Consider the following 24,072-nt stretch of genomic DNA (forward strand, 5'->3'; position numbering starts at 1 on the left):
TTTTATGGCTGAGTAATATTCCATTGTATGTATGTGCCTCATCTTCTTTATCCATTCATCTGTTGATGGACATTTAGGTTGCTTCCATGTCCTGGCTATTGTAAATAGAGCTGCAGTGAACATTGTGGTACATGACTCTTTTTGAATTATGGTTTTCTTAGGGTATATGCCCAGTAGTGGGATTGCTGGGTCATATGGTAGTTCTATTTGTAGTTTTTTAAGGAACCTCCATACTGTTCTCCACAGTGGCTGTATCAATTTACATTCCCACCAGCAGTGCAAGAGGGTTCCCTTTTCTCCACACCCTCTCCAGCATTTATTGTGTGTAGGCTTTTTGATGATGGCCGTTCTGACTGGTGTGAGGTGATACCTCATTGTAGTTTTGATTTGCATTTCTCTAATGATTTGGGATGCTGAGCATCCTTTCATGTGTTTGTTGGCAATCTGTGTATCTCCTTTGGAGAAATGTCTATTTAGGTCTTCTGTCCATTTTTGGATTGGGTTGTTTGTTTTTTTGATATTGAGCTGCATGAGTTGCTTGTGAATTTTGGAGATTAATACCTTGTCAGTTGCTTCATTTGCAAATATTTTCTCCCATTTTGAGGGTTGTCTTTTCGTCTTGTTTATGTTTTCCTTTGCTGTGCAAAAGCTTTTTAAGTTTCATTAGGTCCCATTTGTCTATTTTTCTTTTTATTTCCATTTCTCTAGGTGGTGGGTCAAAAAGGATCTTGCTGTGGTTTATGTCATAGAGTGTTCTGCCTATGTTTTCCTCTAAGAGTTTTATAGTGTCCAGTCTTACATTTAGGTCTTTAATCCATTTTGAGTTTATTTTTGTGTATGGTGTTAGGGAGTGTTCTAATTTCATACTTTTACATGTACCTGTCCAGTTTTCCCAGCACCACTCATTAAGGAGACTGTCTTTTATCCATTGTATATTCTTGCTTCCTTTATCAAAAATAAGGTGACCATATGTGTGTGGGTTTATCTCTGGGCTCTCTATCCTGTTGTTCCATTTATCTGTATTTCTGTTTTTGTGCCGGTACAATACTGTTTTGATTACTGTAGCTTTGTAGTATAGTCTGAAGTCAGGGAGCCTGATTCCTCCAGCTCCGTTTTTCTTTCTCAAGATTGCTTTGACTATTTGGGTTCTTTTGTGTTTCCATACAAATTGTGAAATTTTTTGTTCTAGTTCTGTGAAAAATGTCAGTGGTAGTTTGGTAGGGATTGCATGGAATCTGTAGATTGCGTTGAGTAGTATAGTCATTTTCACAATGTTGATTCTTCCAATCCAAGAACATGGTATATCTCTCCATCTGTTTGTATCATCTTTAATTTCTTTCATCAGTGTCTTACAGTTTTCTGCATATAGATCTTTTGTCTCCTTAGGTAGGTTTATTCCTAGGTATTTTGTTCTTTTTGCTGCAATGGTAAATGGGCATGTTTCCTTAATTTCTCTTTCAGATTTTCACCATTAGTGTATAGGAATGCAAGAGATTTCTGTGCATTAATTTTGTATCCTGAAACTGTACCAAATTCATTGATTAGCTCTAGTAGTTTTCTGGTAGCATCTTTAGGATTCTCTATGTATAGTATCATGTCATTTGCAAACAGTGACAACTTTACTTCCGCTTTTCCGATTTGGATTCCTTTAATTTCTTTTTCTTCTCTGATTGCTGTGGTTAAAACTTCCAAAACTATTTGAATAACAGTGGTGCAAGTGGACAACCTTGTCTTATTCCTGATCTTAGAGGAAATGGTTTCAGTTTTTCACCATTGAGGATGATGTTGGCTGTGGGTTTGTCATATAGGGCCTTTATTATGTTAAGGTAAGTTCCCTGTATGCCTACTTTCTGAAGGGTTTTTATCATAAATGTGTGTTGAATTTTGTCGAAAGCTTTTTCTGCCTCTATTGAGGTGATCATATGGTTTTTCTCCTTCAGTTTGTTAATATGGTGCATCACATGGACTGATTTACGTATATTGAAGAATCCTTGCATTCCTGGGATAAAAATATGGAATGCTTCACGAATTTGCATGTCATCCTATGTAGGGGCCAAGCTAATCTTCTCTGTATCGTTCCAATTTTAGTATATGTGCTGCGGAAGCAAGCACCTTTGTCCATTTTTGAATTGGATTTTCTTTTTCTTTCTTTCAAAAAAGAAAGTAGTAGGAGTTCTTTACATATTCTGGTTATTAACTCCTTATCAGGTATATAATTTACAGGTATTTTCTTCCATGAGTTGACTTTTCACTCACTTCATAGTGTCCTTTCTTGTACAAAAGTTTTTAATTTTGATGAAGTCCATTTTACCTATTTTTTGTTTTTGTTGCCTGTGCTGTTGGTGTCATATCTAAGAAATCATTGCCAAATCTAACGTTGTGGAGCTTCCCCCTATGTTTTCTTCTAAAGGAGTTTTATAGTTTAGATCTTTGATCCATTTTGAGTTAATTTTTATATATGGTGTAAGGTAACGGTCCAGCTTCATTCTTTTGCATGTGGATATCCAGTTTTCCCGGCGCCAGACTGTTCTTTCCCCATCAAATCATCTTGGCACTCTTGTCGAAAATCATTTGACTGTATATGAAAGGGTTTATTTCTGGGCTCTCCATTCAGTTCATTTGTTCTGTATGTCTGTCTTTATGCCACTGTTTCACTGTTTTGATTACCATACCGGGGGCAGAGGTCGGTGGGACGTTGCACCAGCCTGAGGCGCGCCGTGCGTTCTCCCGCGGAAGTTGTCCCTGGATCCCGGGACCCTGGCAGTGGCGGGCTGCATAGGCTTCCGGGAGGGGAGGTGTGGATAGTGAGCTGTGCTCGCACACAGGCTTCTTGGTGGCGGCAGCAGCAGCCTTAGCGTCTCATGCCCGTCTCTGGGGTTCGCGCTGTTAGCCGCGGCTCGCGCCCGTCTCTGGAGCTCCTTTAAGTAGGGCTCTTAATCCCCTCTCCTCAAGCACCAGGAAACAAAGAGGGACGAAAAAGTCTCTTGCCTCTTTGGCGGGTCTAGACTTTTCCCTGGGCTCCTTCCCGGCTAGCCGTGGTACACTAACCCCTTCAGGCTGTGTTCACGCCGCCAACCCCAGTCCTCTCCCTGGGATCCGACCGAAGCCCGAGCCTCACCTCCCAGTCCCAATCTGCCCCGGCGGGTGAGCAGACAAGCCTCTCGGGCTGGTGAGTGCCGGTCGGCACCAATCCTCCGTGCGGGAATCTCTCCGCTTTGCCCTCCACACCCCTGTTGCTGTGCTCTCCTCCGCGGCTCCGAAGCTTCCCCCCTCCGCCACCCGCAGTCTCCGCCCGCGAAGGGGCTTCCTAGTGTGTAGAAGCCTTTCCTCCTTCACGGCTCCCTCCCACTGGTGCAGGTCCCATCCCTATTCTTTTGTCTCTGTTTATCCTTTTTTCTTTTGCCCTACCTAGGTATGTGGGGAGTTTCTTGCCTTTTGGGAGGTCTGAGGTCTTCTGCCAGCGTTCAGTGGGTGTTCCGTAGGAGTTGTTCCACGTGTAGATGTATTTCTGATGTATCTGTGGGGAGGAAGGTGATCTCTGCGTCTTACTCTTCCACCATCTTCCCCCTCTCTGTAGTAAGGTTTGAAATCAGAAAGTGGTTAAGTCCTCCAATTTTCTTTTTCAATATTGTTTCACCTATTTAGGGTTCCTTGAGATTCCATATGAATTTTAGGATGCATTTTTCCATTTATGCAAAAAACATCAAGATTTTCAGAGGGTTTGCTTTGAATCTGTAGCTTGCTTTAGGTAATCCTGAAAATACGAAGTCTTTCTATTCATGAAGGTAGGATCTTTCCATTTATTGATATTTGTGTCTTTAATTTCTATCAGCAGTGTTTAGTTTTCAGTGTACATGTCTTTGGCCTACTTATTCCTAAGTATTTTATTCTTAGTATTTGGTGCTATTGTACATGGAATAGTTTTCTTAATTTTATTTTCCCAGATTGTTCATTGTTAGTGTATAGAGATGCAACTGATTTTTTTCTCCTGGTTTTGTATCCTGCAACTTCGCTGAATTTGTTTTATTCTAACAGTTGTGTGTGTGTGTGTGTGTGTGTGTAGACTCTTGAAGGTGGTGGTTATTGTGCAGCATATGAGTTTGATGTGGATCCTTTTGGTATTATATTTTCTTAATGAGTAGATACACAAACACCGTCTGCATTAATGCCCAAGATATTCATATATAATAATCATCACTATATTATGTATATTTTATCTTTTCCATTGTTTGGTATTTCAACTTTCTGACTTTTAAAAATATTATGTATTACTTCTGACACACAGAAGGATATGTTGACCTTAAAAAACAAAAGAGCAAGTTATTTTACCAGCAACATGAGTTTATTTGGGTGTAGTAGACAGTTGTAATTCAGGACAAGCAAACTGTGACAAACCTTAGGCAAGTTTGGAGAACAGAGGAGAGGAACTTGATTTTGTAGAGGAAAGGAGGAAATTGGGGAGGGCTGTGGTAGCTGCAGGTGGTGGGAAGCTTGTTGCTAGTGAGAAGGAAATCTTGGTGGGGTCTGTAAGCTGTGGTGAGTCATATATGGGTGAGAGCTCCACCTTCAGGGCTTTCTGACTCCATTTTAAATGGGGTTTCCTTTATTCTTTTCCACAGGTATAAAGGATAATCCATAAAACATTTCTATCCATGTCATGTACCAAAAAGAGCTCATTATAGCATGGTTCAGAGTTCAACAAGAATTTCTCTAGATTTATAGCACTTACAGGACAGGATTTTTTTTTTAATAGTTGGTCACAACCCAGTAGAATAAAAATTGAATGCCTAGAAGCTTTATATTCCATTTGTTGTCAAATTACTTTAGAATTCTGGGAAGAGTGTTTGTGAATTATGAAGCCCTTTCCACAACAGAAATGGGTTGTGACTAAGTTATAAACTAGTACCAGTCCACTGATGGCCTAATTTCAGAAGAAAGAAATACAATAGCTTGACTAAAATGAATCAGTCCTAGCTAAAGATTCCCTTTGCCCCTCTATACTGGCAGTCTTGGAATCAGAGGAACCCTATCTCAGTCCTCCCAAAATTAAACTTTATGGAAGGAAATCCTCTTCCTTATTCAAAACTCGGGTGGGGGGGATCCCCTGGCGGTCCAGTGGTTAGGACTCCATGCTTCCACTGCACAGGTTTGATCCTTGGTCAGGGAACTAAGATCCCACATGCTGCATGGCGGGGCCAAAAAAAGAAAAGAAAAAGAAGCAAACAACTGAGTGGGTCTCTTTGCCTTATCAGAAAGATTTAATAATTAAATACAATAAGGAAATTGATTTGTTTGAGGACCTGTTAGGATCCAAGAAGTGTACTAAGTACTTTATATACCTGTGAATCCCCTTTTAGAATAAGAAGCAGAACTTACTAACAACTAAACAGGTGGAGGAGAACACTGAGAGTAAGTTGTGTACGCCAATTACCCATAACACTAAACCTAGATAAATCTCTCTTAAGTTAGGAAAAGAACAAAATAAACCTAAATTAGAAGAAATAGTTCATGAAAATAAGGAATTTCCCCACCAGCTGTTGGTAGGAATGTAAATTAGTATAGCCATTATGGAAAACAGGATGGAGTTTCCTCCAAAAATTAAAAACAGAACTACCATACAATCCAGCAGTTCTACTTCTGGGTATTCTTCCAAAGGAAAAAAAACACTAAATTGAAAAGATATATGCATCCCATGTTCATTGCAGTTTATAATAGGGGACATAAAGAAGCAACCTAAGGTCTATCGATAGATGAATGGATAAAGATGTGGTGTATGTATATAATGGCATGTTACTCAGCCATAAAAACAAATGAAACCTTGCTGTTTATAAAAACATGGACGGACCTAGAAGTCTGTCTAATTACTTCACTTATGCTAAGTGAAGTAAGAGAAAGACAAAGAGTACTATATGATTTCACTTATATGTAGAATCTAGGAAACAAAACAAATGAACAGAACATAATGAAGCAAACGGACTCATAGATACAGAGAATAAACAAGTGGTTTTGCTAGAGGGGAGGGGGGTGGGGGGATAAGTGAAATAGGTGACAGAAATTAAGAGGTATGAGCTTGTAGTTAAAAATATATGAGTCATGGAGATAAATGTACAGCATGGGGAATATAGTCAATAATACTGTAATAACTTTGTATGGTGACAGATGGTAACTAGACTTGTGATCATTTTGTAATGTATAGAAATATTGAATCACTATGTTGTGCACCTGGAACTAGCATAGTGTTGCAGGTCAGTTTTACTTAAATTTAAAAATTAAAAAGAAAGGAAAGAAAATAAGGGCACCAGTTGGTAAAATATATAATGAGTGAAAATGGCATTGCAGGTAGAGAGTGAATCATTAGTAAGTTAATATATTATGCCAATAATTATGAAAACTTAGATGAAGTGGGTAAATTACTGGAAAAGTTATAACTTACAGGAACTGACATAAAAATAAGTAAAAAGCTTGAATAATTATGTAACCGTTAAAGTAATTGTAGATCTGGGTAAAAAAAAACTTTCCCACAAGGAGAACAAAATGCCCACATGGTTTTACTGACAGTTTCTACCAAACTTAAAAGAAATAAATCCCAAATTTATTCAGCTTTTCCAGGCAGTAGAAATATGAAATGGCCCCCAATTCATTCTGCAAGCCCAGTATAAACTTGGTGTTAAAGCCAGAAAAAATAACAAAAAAGGAAAATTAAGTTTATTTCATTCATGAATATACACACAAAAATTCTAAAAAAGTATATTAACAAGTAAAATTTGATAATGTGTAAAAAGGTAATATATCATGACTAAGGTTCATAATGGGTTAAGGGAATTTTTAAAAATCCGCAAGTATAGTGTACCATTTTAACACAATAAAACAAAACATTTTAATAGATGCAGGAAAAGCATTTGATAAAACTCAAAGCCAGTTTGTTAAGGACAGTATTTCAGGCAATTAAACTGGAAGGAATTTCCAATTGAGTATTTAAAAAAAAAAAACCACCACCCTATAGCGAACATCATACTAAATGAGAAATTTTAGTAGTAGTCCCTTTAAAATTAAAAATTAAATAAAATGCCCTTATTATTATTACTATTTGTTATTGGTAGTCCTAGCCAGTATAGCAAGACAAATTAAAAGTCTTAAGAACTGGAAAGGAAAAAATAAAACTGTAGCAGTTTGTCATTTATATAGAAAACCCAAAAAATCTATAGGCAAAATATTTTAGAAATTAAAAGTGAGAATTAAGGGCTTCCCTGGTGGCGCAGTGGTTGAGAGTCCACCTGCCGATGCAGGGGACATGGGTTCGTGCCCCGGTCCAGGAAGATCCCACATGCCGCAGAGCGGCTGGGCCGCTGAGCTATGGCTGCTGAGCCTGCGCGTCTGGAGCCTGTGCTCCGCAACAGGAGAGGTCACAACAGTGAGAGGCCCGCGTACTGCAAAAAAAAAAAAACCGAAAAAATGTGAGAATTAGTAATCTGCTAGGCCATAAAGTCTCAACAAATTTCATAGGTTTAGATTACACAAAATATGTTATCTGATCACAGTGGAATTAAGCTAGATATCAGTAACAAATAACAAAATTTCCAAATGTTTGATATTTAAGCAATAGTCTTCTAAGTGAAAGAAAACTCAGAATTAGAAAGTGTTTTGAACCGAATGATGATAAAAATATATGAGAACATATGAGCTTCCTGTGCTTGGAAGTTTATAGGCTTAAATGCATTTCTTGGAAGAGAAAGACTGAAAGCAAAACATAAATGATCTAAGTATTCATTTCAAGAAGTTAGAGAAAGAATTGCAACAGTTAAACCCAAAGGAAGTAGAAGGAAGGAAATAAGATCAGAATAGTTGGATGCAAGCGGCCCTCTGTATCCGTGGGTGCCAGATCCATAGATTCAACCAATCTCGGACTGAAAATGTTTGGAAAAAACTTCCAGATGCCATGAGTCTTAATAAGATACTTAACACCTCTGTGCCTTAGTTCTCATTTCTTTAAAAATGATGCCTACCCCATAATTTTATCATGGAAATTAATGTATATAAAATGCCCAGCAGTGCTTGTAACAGAGAGAGTGTTGTCAGCCAATTCGTATTATTATTGTTATTATTGTGAGGGCTAAAAAAGATAACATACATAAAGTTCTTTATGAAAATGTATAATAAAGTAATTAGTTAAAAAAAAAAAGAAAAAGGAAAATATCAGGGAAAAAATATTCCAGAAAGTTTCAAAAAGCCAAACTTCAATTTGCTATGCACTGGCAACTAGTTACGTAGCATACACATTCTGTTAGGTATTGTAAGTAACCTAGAGTTGATTTAAATACACATGAGGATGTGCATAGGTTACATGCAAATACTACACTATTTTATATAAGGGACTTGAGTATCTGCCAGTTTTGGTATCTTCAGGAGGTCCTGCAACCCAATACCCCACAGATACCAAGGGACGATTGTGTTAGTAAAATTGGAAAATAAGGAAAAGACTGAACAGATATAGCTCCAAAGATATGGCCAATAAGCACATGAAAACCAGGATTTTAGCCACGTGCACAACTGTGTAGTCCTGGTTCCAGAGATTTTACAGTTACTTTCAAGTTCAGAGTACTCCAGCCCACCCTCCAAAATGATTGTAGCTCTTGGTTGTGCTGCTCTTCCTCTTGGAAGATCTGTTTTTTTCTAGCCCAGTGTCCTGAAACCACCCACCACCCAGAAGCATGCCTTTTATGCGTACTGAGTGGACAAGATGAGTAGGTGGACAGACTGTCTAAAGTGGGGAGGCTTGGTGTCTGGGCTTGGGAATCATGCACTGGCAAGCAGGACTATTCTGGACCATGGCAAAGTCACCACTGAGTGTTCTCCTTTCACAGACATGCATTTTAAGACTGCTTTAAGGGGAGAATTAAATGAAACAGAACTAAGCATGTCTAGGTGACCATTTGAAAAGCCTCTACTTTCAGTTCTGATATAGCAGCTGCCATTCATACAGCATTTATATTAGGAGTAAGACTAGCATTTTCTAACATAGAAGAACTTGAAGGTAGCTAAAGATTTACATTAGGAACCTGTAACATTAGGAACTGTGGGGAAGTGTGTATTGAGTACCTGTGAAAACGAGTTTTCACTCAAGGCTGTCACTTGAGAATAGGCTCAAAATAGATGTTTAGAAAAGGAGCTTTTATGTAGGGGAAGGGGCGTCTGAGGTCAATAATGTGAAAGAGAGAAAGTGAAAAAGTGAGTGAACCTAGAGAAAGAGGGTTCTTAGCCATGTTGAAGCATTAACAGAAGGGAGGTGCTAGATCATCATCAGAACACATTTGTTACACAGTGAGTCTTGCATTTTACACACATTTGCCTTACTCAGGTTTCAACTAAAATGAGCTCAGTAATCAAAAGGGAGTTTTCATTTACCTACCACCTCTCCCACCCCCCAGATCCTTATACTTTCATTCCTGTAACTGAATGCACGTGGGGGAAGACTTGTAAAAAAGAAAGTAATAATTTAAAGAGTTTTCTAGTCGGTTGGAGAAGTGAAATGACTTATTCAGGTGGCAAGCAAGTAAAACAAGGATGTAAGTCATCCTTGAGTAAGAAGTTGAAGACTGAATTGGAAGAACTGATTATTAAATTTTCCACAGGGTTGTAAATATAAGACGTATATAAAGCATTTGATGAGGACTTTAGGAATTTTCAAGGGTATTTTGTGTCTTATCCTTGAATAATTGGAAACCCCACCAAAATTTGAAACCAGATCTGGTTACATCAGACTTAAGAAACAGATTACAGAATTCTATGTTGATTCAATGCCATATTGTGAATTTGGTTTTTTTTCTGGCCATGCCATGTGGCTTCTGGGATCTTAGTTCCCCGACCAGGGATTGAACCTGCTCCATTGGCAGTGAAATCGCGGAGTTCTAACCACTGGACTGCCAGGGAATTCCCTGTGAATTTCTTACAAGGAGTTCAAAGGGTCCTTTTTTTTTTTTTTCCAGTTAGACCTCTAAAATAACATTTCTAAAATTAGGAGAACTGTTAAATCACTTACCTGAAGATAATGCTCCTTTTGAAGTGGTTCTTTTAGGCTTAAATAAATAGGGTTGGTTTTTATCTGTTTAAAAATGTGTGAGAGCACCTGCGATAATAAGATTTTTCCTTTTTGTGTATTTCCTTTGATCAAAGCAATTGGTTGAAAACTAATGAGCTTTGCCGTTATATTCTGTCAAACTTTTAAAAATTATGTCCTGTAGTTACGTCATGTAACAAAATGTTTTGTTGCTTAGCTCTTGCATTTTACGACAGTTTGAGTAGAATATATGCTTTCCTTTTTGTTAAAGCATACTAAACTCTCATAAGTTGAAGGAACAATAAATTTTTATGCTACTGTTTTTATTTTTCTTAGAATTCAAGGACTTAATCTGGACACAATATATTTTTCTTAGTGAAATGTCATAGATCATGCTAGGGCTGTAGCAGCAGAAATGGGAACAAAAGGTATCCAAAAGAGGCATTATGATTCAGTAAGAGAAAGCCTCTGGCTGTATTATATCCTCCTGGCTCTTGGTCCCAAAGCAATGTTTTTGTATTCTGAAGCCAAGTGTTAAACAGTATTCATCTATTTCAGTTTATCAGTGATTCCTTTCAAAGTAAATGAGACTATATTAGGATAGAAATTTGGAAATCTTACAATTGGTTTGGAGAAAATTTTCTATTTTTTCATTAGAAAATTTCCTTTCTTTACATTTACTTAGTTATCTTATATCCTTCTGCTAGTATGTGTTACAAATATATGATTCTGAAAATTAGAATATATCTACTTAATTCTTGTATACTCGAATTTTTTTTAAGTATTATTATTTATACATTTATTTATTTATTTTTGACTGTGTTTGGTCTTTGTTGCGTGCGGGCTTTCTCTAGTTGTGGTGGGGGGGGTGGGGGGCGCTACTCTTTGTTGCGGTGCATGGGCTTCTTATTGTGTTGGCTTGTCCTTGTTGCGGAGCATGGGCTCTAGGCACGCAGGCTTTAATAGTTGTGGCTCACAAGCTGTAGAGTGCAGGCTCAATAGTTGTGGCACACGGGCTTAGTTGCTCCGGGACATGTGGGATCTTCCTGGACCAGGGCTTGAACTTGGGTCCCCTGCGTTGGCAGGCGGATTCTTAACCACTGTGCCACAAGGGAAGTCCCTCGAATTTTTTTTTTTTAATTATTGCTTCTCTTAGAGTTAAATACCTTTCCACGTTAAATCTATGTAAATTATTTGGAAAGATTTGTAAATATAAAGTGGTTACAAAAAGAGGTAAACTTTTGATGGTATTGATGACTTGTTTAGGAAGCAGTACTGATGGAGCGCCCTTTCAGTGCTGTGAAACAAGAACAGCAGAGAAAATGGATTGAAGAGTTGAACAAGCAAATAGAGGATGACCGGCAAAAAAAAGTAGAGGAAAAAATTATATCTTCAAAGGTAATTTATGAAGTTTTATCGGTATAAAGGGGGAAAAAATAATTTCAGAGTCTCTAATCATAAACTTAAAAGTGTCCTGAAACTGTTTGACAAGACTATTCAAATTATTCCATATTTGCTCTTGTGAACCTTTCGTTGAATGAATTCAGTGTGATTTTGCATAGCTTCTTGTAACTAACGTTTTAGAAATTTCCTAATTCTTTGAACTTTTCATATTCTCCAAGCTTAATTGTCTAAATGTATATGGGATCAATACAGGATACAGTTTTGTTAATCTTTATGATGCTTGTTCTGTTGTGTGGTGACTTTTAGAAATCATGTTTGTCATTTGAGATTTTAAACATAAGAGTTGGAAGAGTTCTTAGCAGTTCTTATTTGTCGTGATTAGGGTGAGGAGCATGACAGATGGGCAATACATTTTGATTCATTCAAGAGCTGTCCTGGTTCTCAGTCTCAGCTGTCCTCTCAGTCAACACAAACACAACCAGAGTACTTCTGTGTCTCTCCGGACGCTCAGGACCTGGCTGATATCAGCAGTCTGTATACACCTGCAACGGGAAGCCAGGTTGAACCTTCAGAGGAGGAGCACGTAGCAAGACCTGTTAGAGACGTGGCTGTGGAAAGCAGTAAGAAAAGGAAGTAAGTGCTTCCTTCAGCACCTGTTGGTGTTTAAGGAGGTCTGTGTGCCTCTTTAGGATTGTTGTTGTATTTGTATCTTAATTGGTTTCAGGTTTGGTGTTTTTCTTTACAGTAGAAATGACAAGTAGATACATTTCAAACAAAAATGACTTAGCACCTTGTTAAACCCACCTTTTGAAGGTTGTAAATAGCTAATGGATCTGTCTTGCCAGCTTTCTCCGTTCTATGACTGCTCTTTTGGACCCAGCTCAAATTGAGGAACGAGACAGGAGACGACAAAAACAGTTAGAACATCAGGTATTGCATTGTCAAATGTTGTTCTTTGCCTTAATCATTAGTAGTCATGGCCTAGATACCTAAGTAAATGGAAATTAAAATTCCAGTATAAACTTACAGAACAGGCCCTGCACAATCCTGTGATGAATCTAATCCCTACACCAACTGGCATTATATTAGAATTATACTTATGTTGAGAACCAGACAGTATCATGTAGTACAGCCACCTGCCTTCCAAGGAAGAAGGTCTTTAATGTTTAGGTTGTGTATCTGAAATGACACTAAATCTTAAGTTGGTATTGGATATTTTTTTCTCCAGTTCTCCTGAATTCTGTTCAGGATGAGAATTAGTTCTTTGAAAGGGAAATAGATGCAAGGGATTGAAGTAGAATTATGATTAAGAAATCTAATGGATAATATAAGAAAGGAAACTAAGATTAAAATTTTGTCCTAATTTTAGTCTTATACTAAAGGGACTTAAATGTCCAATAATTCGGCAAAATCTCTACTATATGAAGAATTTGGCTTAGTTAATATGGTTACTTGCAGTCGGTTAAGTGAACAGACATTTATAGAGCATCTGCTATTTTTACCAGGCACTATGTATGCTAAGCACTGAGATTGTTTCTTCAGTTGTTTTTCTCTTAGTTCTTCTACGAGCCCTCTTGGGGTTAAAGAAAAAGCATGTAAAACTTGATGGGAGATGGGAAAAATACATTGGAAACCTGACATTTTAATTTAACTCATATACGTATTACTGTCTGTATATTGATAAACATTTTTGAAACACCAGATGCTTTATGGATTTTTAAAAAATTTATGACAATAATTTATGTTACTGTTTATGACTAGAAAGCCATCACTGCTCAGGTAGAAGAGAAGCGCAAGAAGAAGCAGCTCGAAGAAGAGCAAAGAAAGAAGGAGGAACAAGAGGAGGAGCGTCGTTTAGCACGGGAACAAGAAGAGATGCAGAAACAGTATGAAGAAGATATACTTAAGCAAAAACAAAAGGAAGTAGGTATTTATATCCTAACTGTAACATTTTAGAGTAAAAATGGGTGTGTTGTTTTTTGGGTTTTTTTAAAATTTGTTTTTGGCTGCGTTGAGTCTTTGTTGCTGTGCGTGGGCTTTGTCTAGTTGTGGCGAGCGGGGGGGCTACTCTTTGTTGCGGCGTGGGCTTCTCATTGCTGTGACCTCTCTTGTTGCGGAGCACGGGCTCTAGGCACGCGGGCTTCAGTAGTTGCAGCATGCAGGCTCAGTAGTTGTGGCACACGGGCTCTAGAGCGCAGGCTCAGTAGTTGTGGCGCACAGGCTTAGTTGCTCCACGGCATGTGGGATCTTCCCGGACCAGAGATAGCACCTGTGTCCACTGCATTGGCAGGCAGATTCTTAACCACTGCGCCACCAGGGAAGTCCCTGGGTGTGTTTTAAATAAGAAATAACCAGAACATTTGCATGTGTTTTGAAGTTGTGAAACTATGCAGAAACATTAAAGCTTTGCATAAAGAAGGTTTGAAAGTAGGAGGGAAGCTGGAGGTTTTATTGTTTCAAATGATTGATTCACAAATGGCTGTACTCCTTGGGTTTCTTTCTGCTGAGAAGGTCAGGATGAGTTATTACAAAATAAAACAAAAGTTATCCATTTGCTTGATTTTTAAATGTTTTCTAAGCAATGATTATACTAATAAATTTCTAAATAGGTTAAGAGAAATGATTGGCCTTTCTGTCTGTATCCACTTGTGAACAGGAGCATTTACTTGCAGAGTCATTGGCTGGGATTGATGATAGTTTGTTGCTGTGTTAGAGGATTCCTCTGTGCTAAGTAAGGGTCTGTTAAAAAGAGTAGATATCTGGTTGGCTAGGAGAACCCCTATATTAAGTGGTACAGACTGCATAGGTACGGTGATGTCAAGTGCCATGTTTGAGTGGGCCTGACAAAGAGCAAGTTATACAATGACATTTGATTGCCAAAGGTTCGTGAGGTCTACAGAGCAGACTATACAGCACTCCCCCTGGAGCTGGGAGGTGGCGCTGAGAGACTGCCTTTTCTTGCCGTTTCCCACTTGCAACCTTTACTTCAGAGTTAGCTGATGAAGGTACAAATGATTTAGGTTCTGATTTCATTATGTTGAATAGGCTGAGCCAACTACACCTATGAAATAACTACATATGTGAAAAAAATCAAAGTGTGATTTGCTTGAATTGCAAAAAATGGCTGTAAGTCTTGAGTATTACCTCCTATTATCTTTTTTTATCTTAATAAAATTCAGGTGGAATTGACTGTTGGTTTTAGAAGTTTTGAAAACTTTATAGCATGGGTAAAAGAGTGTTTGTATTTGTGGTCTAATACAGCTGTAGAAAAAGATACTAAAATGTAATCTGCAAAAGGGAAGGAACTTTGTTCTCTTGGCTTCTCTACTCCCAGTATCATGAATAGTGCCTGGCACATAGTAGGAGCTTAGAAAATATCTACTGAGAGAAAATATTCAAGTCTGTACGTTTGATAATTGTATTTAATTAACTTTGCGCACTTCAATATTGATAGGAAATCATGACCCTTAAGACAATTGAACTGTTCCAGACGATGCAGAGAGCACAGGAGTTGGCACAGAGACTGAAACAAGAACAGAGAATCCGAGAATTGGCTCAAAAGGGACATGACACTTCTAGATTGATTAAAAATCTTGGCAGTAAGCACTGGACTAGAATTTTATTTATAATATTTCTTGAAAATTTTAAATAATTGCCTATTTTTAATACCTTTAAACACCTGTTAACTAAATATTTTTTGAGGATTTTCAGACTTTGAACTAACGTAAAGTTATAATGCTTACTTGGGAAATTGCCTTAAGAGTAGAACTAAATAATGTTATAATTTTCAGTATCTTTTCACATACATTTTCTTATATTTTCCTCACAATAGGTAAAATGTATACTTTTGTACCCATTTTTACAGAGGTATCCATTAAGTGATCTCCCAAAATTCAGTAAGGGATAAGAATGCTGATAGCTTTTTGTAAGAAACTTTAGACTAGCCCTTCTAAATTTTTATTGCAGTGTTTGCACTGCTTGATTAAACTAAGAGTCTTGTGTGTATTTAGTTGCTGCTATGTCATTTTATCACATAACTTATTTCTCTTGCCAGTTGATACAATACAAGTGGAATATAATGCATCTACTGACAACATTGCAAATTCAGCACATGGCTTGGATAAAATCAGTGGTAAAATGAATGCATATATCAGCTCTACAGCCTCTCTGAGGAAGGACACTGGTGTGCAAACGGGTACTGGTGTATAAATTGTGATTTGGCTTAAAATTTACTTAAAATTTAAGTCACAATTAGAAGTAAGTTAAATTAATTTAAAATGTAAAGGAATTTGAGGTTTTCAGTAAGAGTTAGGAAATAAAGGTATTTCTTGGTTTTTAATTTCTCTATAGCAGCTTTATTAAGATATAATTTACATAGCATAAAATTTACCCTTTTAAAGGGTACAATTCAGTGTTTTTTAAAAGAGCACAATTCAGTTTTTATATTCATGGTTGTGCAACTATCACCGTAATTAACTTTAGAACATTTTTATCACTCCAAAAAGAAACCCTGTACCCATCGACAATCATTCTCCGTTTCCTCTCTCCCCTCTATTCTTGGGCAACCACCAGTTTACTTTCTGTCTCTCTAGATTTGTCTGTTCTGGACATTTCATATAATTGGAATCCTATCATATGTGGTCTTCTCTGTCTGGATTCTTTCACTTAGTATGTTTTAAGTTTCATCCATATTGTTGCATGTAATAGTAAGTACTTCATTCCTTTTTATCACTGAATAATATTCCATTTTATGGATATACCACCACATTTTGTTTATTCCTTCATCAGTTTGAGGACATTTGGGTTAATTCCACTTTTTGGCTGTTGGAAATATGCTGCTGTGAACATTCATGTGCAAATTTTTGTGTAGACATAAATTTTCAGTGTCTTGGGGGAGAAGAGTAGCATTGCTGAATCGTATAGTAACTGTATGTTTAGAATATTGAGGAACTACTGAATTGTGTTCCACAGCAGCTGTACCATTTTACATTCTCATCAGAAATGTATGAAGATTCCAGTTTCTTTACATCCTTGCCCATACTTACTATTCTCATGGTTGTAAAGTGCTCTCTCATTATGATTGCTGACGTTGAGCATCTTTTCATGTGCTTGTTTTAAATTTTTACATAACTAATTAGGTAATATCCATGTTGGGTATCATTATCATAGGTCTCCATGCTTACTGTGAATCCTTTCAGCCCTCCACCCATGCATCTAGGAAATATTTTTTCTTTTTTTAAATAACTTCCAATAAATCTTTTCTTTTTTTTTGTAAAATTGAGATATAATTGACACATAATATTAGTTTCATGTGTACAACATAATGTTTGATATCTGTATATATTGTAAAATAATAACAATAATAAGTCTAGTTAACATTCGTTACCATACAGAGTTACAGTTTTTTTTCTTGTGATGAGAACTTTGAAGATTTACTCTCTTAGCAACTTTCAAATATACAGTACAATATTATTACTATAGCCAACATTCTGTACATTACATCCCCAGACTTACTTATTTTATAACTGGAAGGTTGTACATTTTGCTCACGTCCCAACCACCCTCTCTGGCAGCACCAGTCTGTTCCCTGTATCTATGAGGTTTTTTTTTTTTCCACCCAGATTCCACATATACCTGAGGATCATATGATATTTGTCTGTCTTTTTGACTTATTTTACTTAGCATAATGTCCTTTAGGTCGATTCATTTTGTTGAAATGGCAAAATTTCATTCTTTTTTATGGCTAATGTTCCATTGTGTGTATATACATGTGTGTGTGTTTGTGTGTGTGTGTGTGTGTGTACACACAGTACATTTTCTTCTTTCATTTATCAGTAAACACTTAGGTTGCTTCCATTTGTTGGCTATTGTAAATAATGCTGCAGTGAACAAAGTAATGCATATATTTCTTTGAGTTAGTGTTTTTATTTCCTTCAGCTAAGTACCCAGAAGTGGGATTGCTGGATCACATGGTTCTATTTTTAATTTTTAAGGAACTTCCAGTACTGTTTTCCATAGTGATTGCACCAGTTTACATTCGCACCAACAGTGCACAAAGGTTCCCTCTTCTCCACTTCTTCACCAGCTCTTATTTCTTGTCTTTTTGATAATCGCCATTCTGACAGGTGTGAGGTGGTATTTCATTATGATTTTGATTTGCATTTTCCTGATGATCAGGGATATTGAGCATCTTTTCACATATCCGTGCTGGCTATCTAGATGTTGCCTTTGGAAAAATATCTATTCAGATATTCTGCACATTTTTTAATTGGATTTTTTTTTTGCTGTTGCGTAGTATGACTTCTTAATACATGATACATGATTTGTATATATTTTCTCCCATTCAGCCTTTTCATCTTGTTGATGGTTTCCTTTGCTGTACTGGACCTTTTTAGTTTGATGGAGTCTCAGTTGTTTAGTTTTGCTCACGCTACCTTTGCTTTTTGTGTCAAATCCAAAAAATCACTGCCAAGACCGGTGTCAGAGAACTTACTGCCTAAGTTTTCCTCTAGAAGTTTTATTACTTCAGGTCTTAAATTTAAGTCTTCAATCTGTTTTTAATTCATTTTTGTGTATGATGTAAGATAGTGGTCAAGTTTCATTCCTGTGCATGTGGCTGTCCATTTTTTCCAATGCCATTTATTGAAGAAAATGTTGTTTCTCTTTCGATCTTTTGTTGTAAAACCATTGACCATATATGCATGGGTTTATGTCTGGGCTCTCTATTCTGTTTCACTGATCTATGTGTATGTCTTCATGCCAGTACCATACTCTTTTGATTGCTACAGCTTTGTATTACACTCTGAAATCAGGAAGCATGATGCCTCCAGCTTTGTTCTTCTTTCTCAGGGTTGCTTTAGCTATTCAGGGTCTTTTGTGGTTCCATACAAATTTTATGATTGTTTGTTCTGTTTCTGTGAAAAATATCTTTGGAATTTTGATAGGGATTATGTGGAATCTGTAGATTGCTTTGGGTAGCATGGTCATTTTAACAATATTAATTCTTCTAGTCCATGAGCTTGGAATATGTTTCTGTTTATTTGAGTCGTCTTCATTTTCTTTCATTAATGTCTTATAGTTTTCAGTATACAGGTCTTTCACCTCCATGGTTAAATTTATTCCTAGATATTTTATTCTTTTTTATGTACTTGTAATTGGGACTGTTGCAGTTGGAAATGGGATTGTGTTCTTAATTTCTCATTCTGACAGTTCATTATTAGCGTATAGGAATGCAGGAGATTTTTGTATGTTGATTTTGTATCCTGCAAGTTTACTGAATTCATTTGTTATTTCTAATAGGGTTTTTTTTGGTGGAGGCTTCAGAGTTTTCTGTATACGATATGTCACCTGCAAATAGTGACAGTTTTACTTTTCCCTTACAAATTTGGATGCCTTTTCTTTTTTTTTTTTAAGATGTTGGGGGTAGGAGTTTTTATTAATTAATTTATTTAGTTTTGCTGTGTTGGGTCTTCGTTTCTGTGCAAGGGCTTTCTCTAGTTGTGGCAAGCGGGGGCCACTCTTCATCGCGGTGTGCGGGCCTCTCACTATCGCGGCCTCTCTTGTTGCGGAGCACAGGCTCCAGACGCTCAGGCTCAGTAGTTGCGGCTCACGGGCCTAGTTGCTCCGCGGCATGTGGGATCCTCCCGGACAGGGGCACGAACCTGCGTCCCCTGCATCGGCAGGCGGACTCTCAACCACTGCGCCACCAGGGAAGCCTGGATAGAATATTCTTAATGGAAGTTTTTTTCTTTAAACACTTCGAATATTTTATGCCACTGCGTCTGGCTTGCAGAGTTTCTGCTGAAAAATCTCATAGTCTTATGAGGGTTCCTTTGTACATAACAAGTTGTTTTTCTCTTGCAGCTCTTAAGTGTCTCTCCTTGTCTTTAACTTTTTTGACATTTTCATTATACTGTGCCTTGGTGTGTGGGTCCATTGGGTTCATCTTGTTTAGTGTTCTCTGGGTTTCCACAGAGCTTTCTTCCCCAAGGTGAGGGAAGTCTTAAGCCATTATTTCTTCAGATAAGTTTTCTGTCCCTTTTGTCTCCTTCTGGGCCCCCTGTAATGCAAATTTTAGTTCACAGTGATGTCTCATAAATCCCTTAAGCTGTCTTCACTTTTATAATTCTTTTTCTCTTTGCCACTCTGATTAGATGAATTCTGCTGCCTTGTCATCAGGTTCATGAACTTTTCTTCTGCTTCTATTAGTCTGATGTTGGACCCCTCTATTTTTCAGTTTAGTTATTGTATTCTTCAGCTCTGTGGCTTCTATTTGGTACTATTTATATTTTATCTCTTCTGAAGTTCTCACTGTGTTTATCCATTGCTTTCTTGAATTTGGTGAGCATCTTTAGGATCATTACTTACTTTGAACTCTTTATCAGGTAGATTACATATCACTTTTTCATTAAGGTTCTTTATTCTTTCATTTGGAACATGTTCTTCCTTTGTTTCTTCATTTTTCTTGACTCTCTTTGTTGGTTTCTTTGCATTAAATGAACAGCCACCTCTTCCAGTCTTGAAGGAGTGGCCTTGTGTAGGAAATGAACGTTATCATTCAATCTTACCCTAGCTTTTGGTTGTATCTCAAGCCTTTGTGATTGTCCGTGCAGGATATTCTATTTTTAATAGCTCCCAGTGGTTGAGGAGGTGCCAGGATTTGTCAGTGTCCCAAATCTAAGCACCTAGATTCAGGCTGACTGGAAGCCAGACTTGCAGGCAGTCTTTTTTTGTTTCGTTTTGTTTTGGGTTTTTTGCGGTACGCGGGCCTCTCACTGTTGTGGCCTCTCCCACTGTGGAGCACAGGCTCCGGATGCACAGGTTCAGCGGCCATGCCTCACGGGCCCAGCTGCTCCGCAGCATGTGGGATCTTCCCAGACCGGGGCACGAACCTGTGTCCCCTGCATCAGCAGGCAGACTCTCAACCACTGCGCCACCAGGGAAGCCCCAGGCAGTCTTTTAAAGTATACAAGTATATACAGTCCTGTGGGACTGCAAGCATAAGCTCCACTGGCCATCAGAGCTAGGCATTCTGGAGGCGTCTCCTGGATGGCAGTAGCAAAAACTGGGGCTCCAGACAATTGTATAAGCTCTTGTGTATAAGCTCTTTTCTGGGAGACATCAGCAAGCTGTAGTGAAGCAGAGGATAAGTGCAAAGATGGCGTCCAGCAGCCTACATCCCTAAGAGCACCTCAGTAAGCCTCTAGATGTATGCCAAACCTGAAGCCTGCCCCTCAGGCCAAAGCTCCAGGATAAGCAGATAGACCTTTTTCATGAAAAGATAGGGTGTGTGTGTTTCAGTTTCCTGTTTGTGTAGTGCCCTAGGGGTGGTAACATGCCAATAATTTTCAATTGTTATAGTCCCTTGAGACTCTGGAACACAAGCCCCTCTGGTCACCAGAGCCAGGCAATCAAGAGACATCCCCCAGGCAGCAGCTGCAGAAACCAGGGCACAAGACGTAAAACCTGTGGCACCATAGGCAGGTAAGTGCTCCCCTCCAAGAGATAATGGATGACTAGAGCATAGCTGAGAGTATGAAGATGGTGCTTGACCTCTAAGGTGTCTGGAAAGGGTTACAGTCAGCCCTTAGATATGTGTTTAATTAGGAGCCTGCCCCTCAGGCTGTAGCTATGATAAGCTAATAGGCTTCTTTCACAGAGAGACTGAACTCCTGCATCTGTTTTCTCTTGCTGTGCCCTGGCAGTAGTAGCTGTTTAAGAACTCTTTCTCCGTTGGTTACAGTCCTGTGGGACCTGCAAACATAAGCGCTTGGCCACTAGAACCAGGTGATGTAGAAGTGTCCGCTGGTGGCAGCTGCAAAAATTGGGGCACCTTGCAAGGGTATAAGCTTTTTGGGGAATACTGGAAAGCTGGATTAAGGCGGAGAAATAATGCGAAGATTGCATCTAATGGTCTCCATTCCCTGAGAGCTTGTCCGTAGGCCCCTAGATGTGTACCAAACTAGAAGCCTACCCTTAAGGCCAAACCTTATGGAGAAGCAAATAGGAATCTTTCTCAGAAAGACTGGGGTTTGTTTCAGCCTGCTGTCCATGCAGTGCCCTGGGGGTGATAATCTGCCAAGAACTGTTTCTCTGATTGTTACAGTTTCATGGGAACCAGGAATGTGACCCACCTCTGCCCCCCCCCCAACCCCTGCCTCCAGAGCCAGGCCATCAGGGGGCATCCACTGGGCAACAGCTGTAAAAACCAGGGCTTCAGATGCGTGTAAAAGTTCCCCTTCAGGAGATACTGGCACTCTGAAATGGGGTAAAGGGAGCGGGTGAAGATGGCGTGTACCAGCTATAGCAAGGCAGAGGGTGGCTGTGAAGATGGTACTCCCCCCGCCCCCCCCCGCCGCCCGTTTGAAGCTGGGGGTGGGGAGTGTAACAGCGGGGTAAGGGAGCCCTTTAAGAGCTGTTTCTCCCGTTCGCTATAGCTTTGTGGGTCTTGTGGACATGAGCCGCACTGGTTTTCAGTGCTGTATGTTTTGGGGGATTATCTGTCCTGTGCAGATCTTAAAAGTGGGGTACCCAATGTGGGGTTCAAACCCTTATCTCCTTGGGGAAAAGCGCTGGGTTTTTGAGTTCCCTCCCAATTGTGGGTTGCAGCACAGGGGTGGGGTTTATGGCTTGACTGTGTCTCAGCCTCTCCCACCTGCTCTGATGGTGTGCCAGACTTGGGCAATGTGTAGGAGTCGCCCAGCCAGTTGTTTAGGTTTTTTTCAGAGGAAATTGTTCCATATGTAACTATAGGTTCAAGTGTGTCTGTATAGGAGGCGAGTTCAGGATCTTCCTAGGTCACCACCTTGAACCAGACCTTCAGTTTTTAAACTAATTACCAGTGGACCCTCCTGTCAGTTATTTGTGGTCTTGGGGATCCCTTGGTAACTTAAAAAGAGACAAAAACCAATTTGGCTGGCCATAAGTTAGGAGATAATGTTCCTCTAGAAATATCAAAAAGCTACTCTGGAGTTGGCTAGTGCTGAGCCCCAAGCCCAGAATGTCTTAATGGAAATCCATCCTCTAACATACCACTCTTTCTGCCAGTTAATTTTAGATCTTCAGTACAACACCAGATTACATAATATGACAGAAGGTAGAAGGGAATTTGAAAAGGGAATTGGGTAAAGCAACCTGTTTAGTTTATTAAAAAAAACAAAACTTTTTTTATAGTTTCCTCGTAAGCTTGAAGAATGTGGTTTCTCCCTTCTCTATGTCCAGATAAACAACAAAATTATATAAATCCTACACATCACTTAAGAGGAAGTCAAACTAAAAAAAAAAAAGTCAAGCTAGGTCTTTAAGACCATGAAATTATGTATATTATCACTGGGTGACTCTAAGGCAATTTAATCAGTCAGGGTCCCAAAGTAGAATAATTAAAGATGGTTTATTTAAAAAGAGACTATTTTCAAAGGAGTGGATGTGAGGGAAAACAGCAGTAGTGCTTTGACTCTGGTGCTAGTAGCAACTGACTTGTTACCAGAACCTAGAAGACAAGCGTTGTATAGAGGTAACTTTGAGGGGAACCTTTGGTAAAGGGATAGAGTCAGCCTGAGGTCAGCTCACAGGGAATGAGCCAGTGGGATAAGTATCCTGAATTCACTCTTTTCCCTTCCTATAATCTGCATATGAACACTCCTGACAGAAACAGAAACCAGAGGACCCAGGAACCCATTGATAAGGTTCTTACCAGTCAGCCTGCTAGGGCAGAGAGCAGGGGAGAGAAAGGTGCAAAGTGGGTCTAGAGTGGCAAAAAAGGATATCCAGTATGAAAATGATGTAGGCTGGGCAGCCTTACTAGGATTAGTCCTGGCCAGCTCTAGTCTGGAATAACACACTTACAGCAATAATTGGACTTTTTTTTAGCTAATTTTGAATTTAAAATTTTAATCATATGTGAAAAAAAGCCTTTTGAGCAACAAAGTAATTTTGTTGCTCAACTGTTGTGATAGCTGAACACATATATAATCATGAACATTATGTAAATTTTAAGGAGATTTTAGATGTTTGAATGGTGAACTTTTCCTGTTTTCAAAATGGAAAAAAGTAAAAGGTTATATGTGATTCAGGGATGGCCTGGAGGCATAGCATGATGGTATATGAGATACATTTAAAAAGTTAGATGAGGACTTCCCTGTTGGCACAGTGGTTAAGAATCCGCCCTGCTAGTGCGGGGGACACGGGTTCGAGCCCTGCTCCGGGAAGATCCCACATGCCGCAGAGCAGCTGGGCCCATGTGCTGCAACTACTGAGCCTGTGCTCTGGAGCCCACGAGCCACGACTGCTGAGCCCGTGTGCCACAACTACTGAAGCCGGCGCACCTAGACCCCGTGCTCCCCCGTGCACCACGGTAAGAAGCCGACATACCGCAACGAAGAGTAGCTCCCGCTCGCCACTAGAGAAAGCCCATGTGCAGCAACGAAGACCCAGCGCAGCCAAAAATAAAATAAAAAAATAAAGAGCGAATCATCTGAAGTTCTGATATGTGCTGTAGCTTGAATAATCCGTGAAGGCATTACGCTGAGTGAAATAAGCTGGACGTGAGGGGCGGGGGGGGGGCAGTTGTGCAGGGAGACAAAAATATTGTATAGTTCCACTGGTGTAAGGAATTT

The 24,072-nt window shown here is 39.0% G+C and overlaps 1 protein-coding gene and 1 non-coding gene across 7 annotated transcripts in view; one reads left to right on the plus strand and one right to left on the minus strand.

Annotated features, from left to right (window-relative positions):
* The window catches only part of CCDC66 (coiled-coil domain containing 66), a 47,403-nt gene that overhangs the window by 18,253 nt on the left and 5,078 nt on the right, over positions 1-24,072 (plus strand). For all 6 annotated transcript variants that reach the window (XM_029243927.1, XM_029243924.1, XM_029243926.1 and 3 more), the window contains 6 exons: positions 11,321-11,452; positions 11,841-12,091; positions 12,304-12,388; positions 13,220-13,381; positions 14,913-15,057; positions 15,513-15,653. In XM_029243927.1, coding sequence (XP_029099760.1) covers positions 11,321-11,452; positions 11,841-12,091; positions 12,304-12,388; positions 13,220-13,381; positions 14,913-15,057; positions 15,513-15,653 — 916 coding nt within the window. The remainder of the gene's footprint in view (positions 1-11,320; positions 11,453-11,840; positions 12,092-12,303; positions 12,389-13,219; positions 13,382-14,912; positions 15,058-15,512; positions 15,654-24,072) is intronic.
* On the minus strand, positions 2,007-2,112 carry LOC114908224. Its single transcript, XR_003796914.1, has one exon. It is a non-coding gene; the product is annotated as a U6 spliceosomal RNA (small nuclear RNA).

This window comes from Monodon monoceros, unplaced genomic scaffold (genome assembly GCF_005190385.1).
Source record: "Monodon monoceros isolate NGI ecotype Baffin Bay Population unplaced genomic scaffold, NGI_Narwhal_1 Super_Scaffold_3, whole genome shotgun sequence".
NCBI classification, from domain to species: domain Eukaryota; kingdom Metazoa; phylum Chordata; class Mammalia; order Artiodactyla; family Monodontidae; genus Monodon; species Monodon monoceros.